We start from the raw sequence: 11,640 nt of genomic DNA, 5'->3' as shown, positions 1-11,640 counted from the left end.
TTTAAGTGACCGAATGTTCTGCGGTGGAACCGTTATTCACAGAAGATGGGTAATAACTGCCGCTCATTGTCTTTTAAACAGTCAAGGTAGGAGACATAAGTTTCATACCAGGTAGCATTATTGAACAGAACTTTGATCAGACATTAATTGTTGTTATTAGCTCAAAAAAGATGGCGTTATCGCTCTGCGTAGAACATAGTCTTAGTCGGAAACTACATATCGTAACATTACCAGGGTAGAATTCACACCTTGGTTATATAACAAAATACCCAATGCCGAAATACCCATTGTGCCATAATATCCAACGCAAAACTCTGGAAAGTTTATTCACTTTTTGTTCAAAAATCCTATTATCAATTTGCAGTTGGTTTTACCAGCATCTTTTACGGGGAATAGATTGATCCAGCTTAAGGGAATTGATTGATCACTAGTTTGGTTGTGATAGTTTTATATCAAGTCCGGCGAGCCGCTGAGGCGTGACTGCCCCGCGAGATATGGCTGATTTAAATAGCCATACACTTAAAGCCTGTAAATAAAGCTAATTGCATTATGAATTTTCATTCACGTAATATTTTGCTTAATTTGTCTTCTGATATATTTGAAAATTGTGTAAAATTTTGGGTAAATTTTTGATATTTTGACTCATTGTTTTTTTTTTTGGCTTTGCCTATACTGTCCCGAAACATTTCAGCATATTGAAATTAACTTACCAAAATGGCTGACAAAAAGTCTTAGTCACCTGAATCCCCATACACTAGCACAAATGCATTTTAACAACATTTTCGATCAACATTGTATCTTCCTTTATCAGGAAACAAACAACTTAAAGGAGGCAAAAGTGAAAGCGTAGAGAAATACTAATTTGCATTTCTCTCTCCCATCTTCATAGGCAATGCTTACTCAATGATTACAAAACTCAAATGCTTACAATTACTATTAAAGGATGCTTACTGATTCGAGTATACTTATTCAACTCACAATTGTACCAATGCGAACCTGGTAAAGATATCTAAATTCTGGTTCTTCTCTTAATATCAATCAATTTCACCTGTTGTCTTTTTGGGGCTCAATCAACAAGTGTTTTAGTTATTTTCTGGTCAAGTTTTAGTTAAGTATATAAAATGGGCCCAATTGGTTGCTAGTCTTAAAAATGTGTTTAATCACACAAACTAATTCTAGGCAGCTTTTAATGACCTTATTTACGACTACAAGCACGGTAGAATGTATTCAAGTGCAGGCAACATATCATGAAAAAATTTTCAACTGGAATTTTTCTAGTTTTGGGCTTTTGCTACCTATTTTAGGGCAATTCTTCGAGCTGGAGTACGAACAATTAAGCTACAGAAACAGTAATACAAAAATAAGTTCATAACAAATATAAATCAATTATTCTGGAACTGAAATTTATTCTTTTGATTCGAAAATTTCCAAAACGTAAAGTCGCTCAATAATGACAAGTAATTAATAGTCTACAAACCACGTTGAAAAATTGCGTCAAAAATGGCTTAAGAAAAGTGGTTTTGAAATTTTAATATTTTTGTGTTTTTTTTAAAACAGTATGGGCAATTGTTGTTTCGCTCTGTTTTTTGCCCTTCTTGTAGACAGCAGGAGACCGAGTGAATCATAATCGTTTCTTGTCACAATATACTTAAATCTACGTTTAAAATTTAAATCGGTTTAAAGAGATGATTTTTTGCTAAATGTTGTCGCTACAATATTTTCAGACATACTAAACAGACCATAAGAAAAAAACGCCTCCAAAAAACGATTGAAACGTGTGAAAATTATAAAAACACTTTTACTTAATTCGTTATAATTCGTTTGATTCGTTATTTTACTTGAATCTAGTATGTTCGCTTTCTTGGATGCGATTTGTTTGATTTCAAACGTAAAAAATTTTAGGTAGGTTTGTTTCCAAATTGTAGGAAACTATCGGTACGTTTGTTTTATTGGCTTCGACATGTTTGTTTCAAACGAAAGATACAGTCATTATGGTCGATTTCAGACCGCAGTAGATTGTGATAAAATGAATTAAGTACTCTTTTTCTCATGGTCATGTCAAGACTCAGGTCCTATCGATTCTATGATTTGAAAACCCATCAATGTTCAACAAGTCTGATAAACTTATAAATTTAAAAGAGACAAAAAATGTTTTTGCTCAACTAGCCTTATAATTGCGCTAAAAAAGAAAGTCAAACATTTTTTTCAAAGATATTGTCTCCAAAAAATATATTTGGAACAAACCAAGCATTTACTATTTTGAAACCAAACAAACTAATTCTACGAAACTTTTTACGAACATAAACAGAGTATCTTGACATCAATTTGATGAAAACTGGAAAAATAAAATTCACAAAAACAGCCCGGAAAAATTTGAAAACAAAGCTAGAACTTTTGGTACGTTGATTTACGAGAAGTGGCGAGCCAGAAATTGAGTCATTGTAAATAAAGTCTCTCAGTTCAGAACCTTGTTTAAACACACGAATATCAACCAGCTACTTCAAGTTCGAAGAAAAAGCAAGCAATGCCCAATTTAAATGAGCATAATTTTTTGTTCAATTACTGAATATTACTACTCGTTAAATTTTCCCTCAAATGATCCGGTAAACATGGTTTTCAAACTTTTATTTTATTTTTGGCATTCATTAAAAATTGTGATCTGCAAATGATTTATCATAATAGAGAGCAAAACTTCCTAAACGTTTGGGTAAAAACTTTTACTCTTTACATTAAATGTTCTGATAAAATGTTTGGATGCTTAATTACAACAAAAAAAGTTTTCTTCTGCTCGTTTTTTTTTAAAGAACGCTGTTTAAGTCTTTTCACAACTGTGAAAGACGCAAAAAAAACAAATTGATAGATAGTTTTAAGCACTGAAATTGAACTTTTTTTTAGCACACAGAAACAAATTTAGCTTTTTACAACTGGAAGAGACTACAACTATTTGCATTCTTCGGGTTTTTAGCTGAAGCAAGCTACCTCCGGTTTTTTTACCAACTTAATAATTTACATTGCACATCTAAAAGTAGTTTTTGTTATTCAACCGTTTTTTTCCTGAGTACTGTAAATTGCAGCAATTTAAATCATCTATCATTATACACAAAAACAGCGAAACTGTTTTTTAATAAGGTTAGAAATTAGTAAGAGGAAATAATCCTTCAATTTGTATTCAATCACGGGGGAAGTGTAGGCACTATCAGTATCAAGCTCCAATTATCTTAGGCTTCCGGTAATTTCTTCGGATTTTTTATGCCTCCCCCCCCCGTTTTCATGCCTCCAGGAGTCAAAATATCTATTGCTATATAGAACTTTACTGAGTATAATATAGCCATGCGCAATTTAAGTTATAAGCCCACTGAGCCGGGGAACCGAAACAGCATAGATAATTTTTTAACATGAAGATTGACAGAACGGCAAAAGAGGGAATGCAACTCTTCTTCCTGCCCGTACATAAGCTAAGATAGCAATTAAACTAAATGCGGAGGTCTATTGAGTTCACTGATACGAGGAGCAATAAAAAAACAAAAAGTTCGAACAATTTTTTTTTTGAAAAATGATATTCTCATCATAGCTAGTGCTTGAAATTTGCTTTAGCAATTCAGCAAACGGTTAAGATCTACAATTTAACACCGACTTATTTATTCAACGATGGCCGATAACGAACAAAGACGGTATTTAGAAGGACACAAAAAGTTTTAACAGCTGTATTGAACTCTAATTGGCTTTTTTGTTGTGGTACAGCATTCCTTCACATTAAGTTGCACAAAATTAATTAATTATCTTGCAAAGAATTGCATATAAAAACTACTCGAATCAATTTGTGGAGACCAAAAGCAAGCACTCGTAACTTAGGCATCTCAAAATTTTTATAGCTGGTCTGAAACTAAAAAAAAACTGATTAATCTTCGTAAATACTTTCTTCTAAGGGAAAAACTGAAAAATTGCCTGTGATAGTAAGTTGGACCAGAAGAATTATTTTACGGGAAAAGAAAACTGTTTAAAAAAGTTAGAATATAGTATATGAACTAATCTTTCTTCAATTCGCTTTCAACAACGGGGGAAGTGCAAGCATTCTCGGTATCAAGTTTCAATTATCTTAAGCTTCCGGTACTTTTTTGGATCTATTATGCCCCCCCGCGCAGATCATTAGGCCCCCAAAATGCAATATTTGTATTGTTTTATAGAACCTTATTAAGTATAATATAGTCATCAGCGCCTTAAACTATAAACCCAGTGAACCAGTTCACCAAAACAGCGTCCAATTTTTTAACATAAAAGTTGACAGAACGTTAATAGAGTGTATGCACCTCTATTCAGTTCTTCACTTATTTTGCATTTATGCAACTAAATTATCGCCCATACATCAAAAAAAAATTACCCATACATAAGCTTTGGTAGCAATTGAACTAAATTCGTGTGTCTAATGAGTTCACTGATCCGAGCAGCAATGAAAAAACTCAAAAGCTTCAAGCATTTTCTTTTGAAAATTAATATTTTCATCAAAAAGAGTGCTTGAAATTGGCTTCAACAATTTATCGAACGATTATGATCTACAATTTAACACCGCCATGTTTGTTCAACACTGGTCGTAAGCAAGCAAAGACTTTATTCAGAAGGACACTAAAAATACAAAAAGATTTAACCGTTGTACAGAAGTCTAATTGGCTGTTTGGTTGTGTTGCAGTTTTTTTCACAAAAAAATGCACAAAGTTATTTATATAATTTGCGAGGAATTGCATAAAAAACTACTTGCATCAATTTTTGGAGACCAACGGCATTCACCTGTAACTTAGGCATCTCGACATTTTTCATAATTAATTCTGGTCTGAAAACCAAAAAAAGTTGAACAATCTACGTTAGTACTTTCTTCTGAGAAAAAAAAATGAAAAATCGCCAGTGATAGTAAGTTGGGCCAGAATAACTAATTTACGGGAAAAGAAAACTGTTTGAAATCAATTGGTTACGTAACCAATTGTTTACGTAATGAGTGGCAAAGTCAGCTCTGTGTATTCGTATTTGATTAGGTTGAAGTCATTTCTGAAAAATCTTTGAAAATTTGCTGCGTCCAGCTTCGCATAGATACATTTTACGATTTGTCTGAATTTAATTATATTTTCTCGGAAAAATTACATTTTGTGGACCACTAATTTTACTAAGCGTGAAAGGGCATTTTTCGCTGAGCTGCCAACTACTTCTAGGAAGCTCTGCATCTCGAGCTGATACGTGGTCTTGATAAACACCAGAAGTTGTGAGGAATATTTTCCGTTTGCGCCCCCCCCCCCCCCCCCCGCTTAGTATGTGCATTTTATTTGCAACCCCCAGACGCACTTGCCGTATTTTTACTTAATGAATTACTATGAAATGACACGTGCTCTGTGGGGGGGGGGGGGGGCACAAACGAAAAAGATCCGTTGTCAGTAACTTTAAGCAGAGTCTGTAACCTACATTTTGTTGTTCCCCCTAGAGAACGACAGATTTCACTGAACATCGTGTCAGTTGGGCTAAATGAACATTTCTTTTTTAGCTGATGACTTAGTTGTAGAGACTGGCGACTTTACTCAAGGCCGTCAGAAGCGACTATTTCATGTCGAGCACTTAATTCTTCACGAACAGTAAGTAATAAACTGACACAGTTCATCAACAGGGATGATCAAAAACTTTTAGATCCCCCCAAAGCCCCACCCCCAGCTCGGTGGAATAAAATTTCTGATCTCATAAGCGTACGTGCTGTTTGTTTACATAGTGATACGCCCTATAGCAAGTCAACATTTCTAAACTGGGGTCACAAAAAAACACGGGCGGGGGCAGTTTAGATCCAAACTCTCACAGGGTTCATTATTAACGAAAATGAAAATTTCGAGCTTCGCATTTACTTGTTGTTTGAAATCTCTTTGTTCATGAGTTGAGCATAACTCTGTTGATTAGTCAAGCAAAATTCATTTAGAGGTAACTCTGTTCAGTCTCGGTGTTTTCATTTCAGTCCAGATTCTACTTTTATTTTCTTGTTCATTCCAGATTAATTTGTTATGGTTTAATTTGTTGTTTTTGTTTTATGATTCGCCCGGGTCATCACTTCTTAGTAGTAATACAAGGATCATTTATGATATCATACAAATCATAACGTATTTCCTAGTACGATCCTTGTATGACTACAAAGAAATCATATATGACTACTAGGAAATCATTTATGAACCCTGTATTACTACAAAGAAATCATGTATGGTCCTAGTATAAATACCAAGAATCGTACATCTCTTTTTATAAATTTTTTAACCATTTCTGTCTTTTAAAAATTTCATTCGCCAAGGACGCACTCATGTGATTCCCCGGCATCACTTTGTGATCCACCAAAAGACCCAAACGTACAATATAATTTGCAAAGTTGAGCACTGAATTTAAGAGTAAGTCCAAATGGATAAACAAAGTTCTGATATTCTCTAAAGCCAGCTTATAAAAATAAATGCTCATTTATGAAAAAATGCAGATAATTTGATTGCAGAAAATGCATTTGAAAAAAAATGCAGATAACCTCAAATTCCTGTTCTGAATATATTTAGGCTGGAAAGTTATTCTTTTAGCCCACACAAAAAATCAAATGTGGAATACAAATGCGATTTAATAAATTATTATGTCCTCTGACTACATTATACGGGATTTTGTAGAACCAATCAATGTTTTATGTGTCATATATGACCTTGTTTGATTTCCAAGAAAATTTTTCAACATCAAAAGAAAATGAAAAATATACAGTTTCTGGGTTTTGAATTTTTCGTATGATCCCTGTATGACTTCAAGGAAATCATATACGATCCTTGTATGACTACTAAGAAATCATACAAATTTTATATGACCTTGTATGAATACTAGGAATCATATATGACCTAGTATGATTACTAAGATTTGTGTATGATGAGCAACCCGGGCGGTATATTCTGAATCAATTTTTCATAAGGAACGCTAGAACAATTCTGAGAGATATATTGCAAGACTCTTGCATATTCGAATTCTTTCTGGCAATAATCTCGCGAATATCCAGCAAGGTGCTGCGTAATCCTTTTAAACTTATGCAACATTTTTGCTATATCTGGAAAGATAGCCTTGCGGTAATAGACTGGGGAATGAGCATCAATCCAAGCGGAATGATAGTTGAAAAACCGCGAGCGTGCTTAAAAAATATTGAGTTCTGAAGATTATTTAGTAGGGAAAACTAAGTGTTAGTGTGTTATGGAAACTAAATGGTAACTGGAACATGCGTCATTACAATAGCCTCGCCATCAAAAGTTTTTTAGCACACAGGTTTTCTTTAATAAAGATCTTCAATTATTGAACCAAGAAATGTACATATTGGTGAGCTCAGTATTAGCATCAGCGCAAATTTTGAGCCCCATGAAAAGACTATTGCTCAAACTAATTTTTGTAAGTCAGTTTTCGAAGTTTTTTCTGCGTCGAGCAAAATTTAAGTTAGAAGTTTTGACCTAAACAGAAGTCAAGCCTAACAAGATTGTGTTCAGAATTATGCGTAGAACTGTAGTCCGGTAACAAAATATTGGGACAGTTTAAACTCCAGATTCTTATTTGAGCTAATAGAAAGACTAAAATTTAACTTATCTTAGCATACATACACGTTTTTGGAACAACCGTTAAAAAAAACTGTTTTTTGCCGTTAAAGTTGTGCAATATTACTATTTTAAGGGAGCAGCTTTTAAAAGCCATAAGCAGTAACCAGAATTTATAATGAAAAGGGATGTCATACGGCAATGGATACACTTCATATATCCATGTCCGTATTTAGTGCAAATTACATTATTTAGTTCCATTTGAAGGGCAAGTGCTGTTCTTACTTCAGTTAAGTTTACTTCCTCCCATTTTAGTAAAGTAATGTCTGTTCATACTGTCTATGCAGGAAATTCTTTTGTTCATTCTATAAACAAATCTTAATGTTACTTCCTTGTTCGTGATTGAGTTGAACAAACCTTTTTCTTAATTTGTAATCACTTAAACTTTCAGTCTACCATTTGCAACGCAAGAATTGAATTCAATTTAAATCTTGCAAAACGCTTCTCAATTAAGCTCAGTAATTTTGACAAGTGCCAATCGCACCGCGATTGGCCATTTTAGATATTAGCAATTCGGATATAAGTAGTTGGCTCGCCACTTGCGGTGCAATTCCCCACTTCGATTTGTAAAAAGCATTCGAAACTCATTTGGATCCAACCATCGCAATTGAGTATAACATGGCACAGTCAGCAGCGGACTCTAAGAAGACACCACTTCACATAGAGGCATTTTGGGAAACGCCGACTGCAACACCTCCTCTGACGTGGGACAAATGGACACAACAGTGGATATTGGCTCTACTAGCTAAAGAAGGAATTCAATTAGACAATCTGTTAAACGATCCTCCATCAACAGTAACTTACCCGCACTTATGAAGAACTAGTAGAAAACCATACACAAGCGACGGAAAGAGATCGGAAAGTCCGTAATCAACAATTGAAAGTCAATTGGCAAAATCGCTGTAAAAAGCTGGATGAGATTGGGATTTTTGTGGAGATAAACCGTGGGGAATCTGCCAACAAAAAACGATATCCTTCTTGTACTTTAGTATTGGAACGGAGTGACGACGAGTTTTCAGGAGTGAACACCCCCACTTCCAAATAGAGAAACAACCTTTCAAAGAACTGTGGCAGGCAATGGAGGATTCTTTCACGAAAGTTCCTAACATAACTTATGATCGCTTTGTTTTCTACTCCTGTAAGCAGCAAAAAGGAGAGTCTGTTGAAAAATTCTGTGGTCGTCTTACAGAATTAGCGGAAAATTGTACTCTAGGTAGTGAAGAAACTACCCTGATTCGCGATGCATTCATTTTAATCATGATTGATCATGAGACTCCAAAAGAACTGTTGAAAGAAACAGTCGAGCCATCCAAAGCATTGGAGATAGCTATACAAATGGAGATGGGAGCGCAGAATCAACAAAAGAAAAACCAGAATTTGATGTCAGGCTCAAACTCTGTGAATTAAATCAACAATCACCAAATGCGCAATCGAATGCTCAACAAACCAAGCGAGATTTCACGCGATACGCAACTGTACCTCATAATTACCAATACACAAGCACTTGTACGAATTGTGGCCTTCGTTGTAGTCATAATCATAAACAGATTTGCCCCGCGAATGGTAGAAAATGCAATAATTGTGGCATCATCGGCCATTTCGCAAGAAAACGTCGCAAACCAAAAAAGTCACAGGGACAAACACAGAAAGCACAACAAACGAACGTCAATCAATTTGATCAGGTTCCCGAAAAGAGTGATGATGAAGAATCTGTCAATTACATAACAAGCTGCCAACAACTGTATGAACAGGTGTATGACTCAAACTACGACAGCGATTCGGATGATTACGTGGCGGTGATTTTGTCTGACTCGGTACATCAACTGGAACCACTAAATGTAGAGGTACAACTGGGGAAAATTAGGACGCTCGCAATGATCGAGTCTGGAGTGCAGTTAGCATCATAGCGGAAACTTTGGCAGAAAAAATTCCTCCAAACCACAAAATCTGCTAAGTGGACAGACACGAAAGAAAAAAGAAACTTGAAAACTTTTTCAAATGAACCCATAAAAGTTCTTGGACATGTGGAAACCACAATAACCTACAATCAGTGGAAAGATAGAGCAGCAGTGTTGACTGTGGTAGAAGATGGGCACTGAAACATAATCGAGAGAGATCTTTTCACAACTCTGGGACTTGCTGTGGTACAACAACAACCAGAAAATGGTAAATGCGTCAATAACATTAATACTTCTACATCTAAAATTAAAGAGACAATCACGACGCAAATTCCTCATTTAGTATCAAGAATTGGTTTGCCTAAAACATATAAAGCGAAATCAAAGTTTCATCAAAAGTTAACAGCAAAGCATCAAAAAGGTTGACGTGTTCCGATAAATCTACAACCTAGAGTGTCGGAGGAATTAGAAAGATTACAAACTGAAAATCATACCGAAAAACTATCTAGTTGCTCAGACGAACATTTCATTTCCCCCATCGTTATCACAGTAAAGAAAGATCAATCAATAAAACTCGCATTAGATTCCAAAGCACTAAATAAAGCCATACATAAAAATAAATATCAAACGCCTAATATTGATACGCTAATTGATACAATATCACAGCACCTTACCAACACACAAAAAGGTCAGCAAGCGTATTTCACCACATTAGACGTAACGTACGCTTATAGCCAATTTAAATTACACCACGACACAGCAAAACACTGTAATTTTAACATCATCTGTGGAGAATCTACTGGCACATATAGATTAAAAACTGGTTATTATGGTCTTACAGATATGCCGGCAGAATTTCAAAAAGCTATGAACTATACACTTCTAGGCCTACAAAACACGTATTTTTTCATGGACGATATTATAATCGTCAGTACCGGAACTGAAGCAGACCATTTGGCATATGTTTTCAAATGTTTAAAAAAGCTAGATGACGACAATCTAAGAATTAATCTTCAGAAATGTCATTTTGCACAAACTGAAATTGAATGGCTAGGCTATAAGTTTACACAAACTGGAAATTCACCCCTAGAAAATAAAACTGCGGCAATATTAACAAAACCACCACCAATGACACTAAAACGCCTTAGATCATTCTTAGGGTCAGTACACTATATTGGTAAATTCATACCACATCTTGCACAATTATGTCACCCACTTCGACCACTTCTCAAAAAATCAGTGAAGTTTATCTGGACAGAAGAACACACAAAACATTTCAATCTGATCGAAGAAAAAATTGCCAATAGCACTGTTATACTCAATTGCGATGGATGGATCCAATTGAGTTGCGAATGCTTTATTACAAATCGAAGTGGGCAATTGCGCCGCAAGTGGCGAGCCAACTACTTATATCCGAATTGCTAATATCTAGAATGGTCAATCGCGGTGCGATTTGCACTTGTCAAAACTACAGAGCTTAATTGAGAAGCGTTTTGCAAGATTTAAATTAAACTTAACTCTAGGGTTGCAAATGGGAGACTGAAAGTTTAAGTGATTACAAATTAAGAAAAAGGTTTGTTCAAATCAGTTACGAACAAGGAAGTAACTTTAAGATTTGTTTATAGTAGGAACAAATGAATTTCCTGCATAGACAGTATGAACAGACATTACTTTACTAAAATGGGAGGAAGTAAATTTAACTGAAGTAAGAACAGCACTTGCCCTTCAAATGGAACTAAATAATGTAATTTGCACTAAATACGGACATGGATATATGAAGTGTATCCATTGCCGTATGACATTTCCCCCTCTTTGAGAGAAAATAAAATTACTAATGAAAATCAGAAAAATACTAATTATTCACCTGTTACTAAATAATAAAATATTAAAAAATAAAAAAAATATAAAAATTATGAAGTTTGATAATGTTTATTCTGTATCACAATTTTCTTTATTTTCTGCTTGGAGTACAGTCATCTTCGTAGGCAAATTTTGAGGGTCCTCTGTCCATTCTATTGAGCTTCTTGTAGAAATTTTTCCAATGTCCTGAGGCTCAATTTCAGAGTAACCTTCGGTATTCCTGACTTTTTCTACGATAGTTTGAGACGTCTTCTTTTTCAGCGTTC

General features: G+C 34.9%; 1 protein-coding gene across 1 annotated transcript in view; it reads left to right on the top strand.

Annotated features, from left to right (window-relative positions):
• LOC142353410 (chymotrypsin-2-like) overlaps positions 1–11,640 on the top strand; it is a 36,988-nt gene continuing 25,348 nt past the window's right edge. The window contains exons 1-2 of the mRNA XM_075405642.1: positions 1–86; positions 5,525–5,612. Coding sequence (XP_075261757.1) covers positions 14–86; positions 5,525–5,612 — 161 coding nt within the window. The 5' untranslated portion in view covers positions 1–13. The remainder of the gene's footprint in view (positions 87–5,524; positions 5,613–11,640) is intronic.

This window comes from Convolutriloba macropyga, chromosome 14, assembly GCF_964194025.1.
Source record: "Convolutriloba macropyga chromosome 14, txConMacr16.3, whole genome shotgun sequence".
Lineage (NCBI taxonomy): Eukaryota > Metazoa > Xenacoelomorpha > Acoela > Convolutidae > Convolutriloba > Convolutriloba macropyga.
The sequence above is the reverse complement of the archived record's forward strand: the minus strand, read 5'-3'. Positions and strand labels throughout refer to the sequence as shown.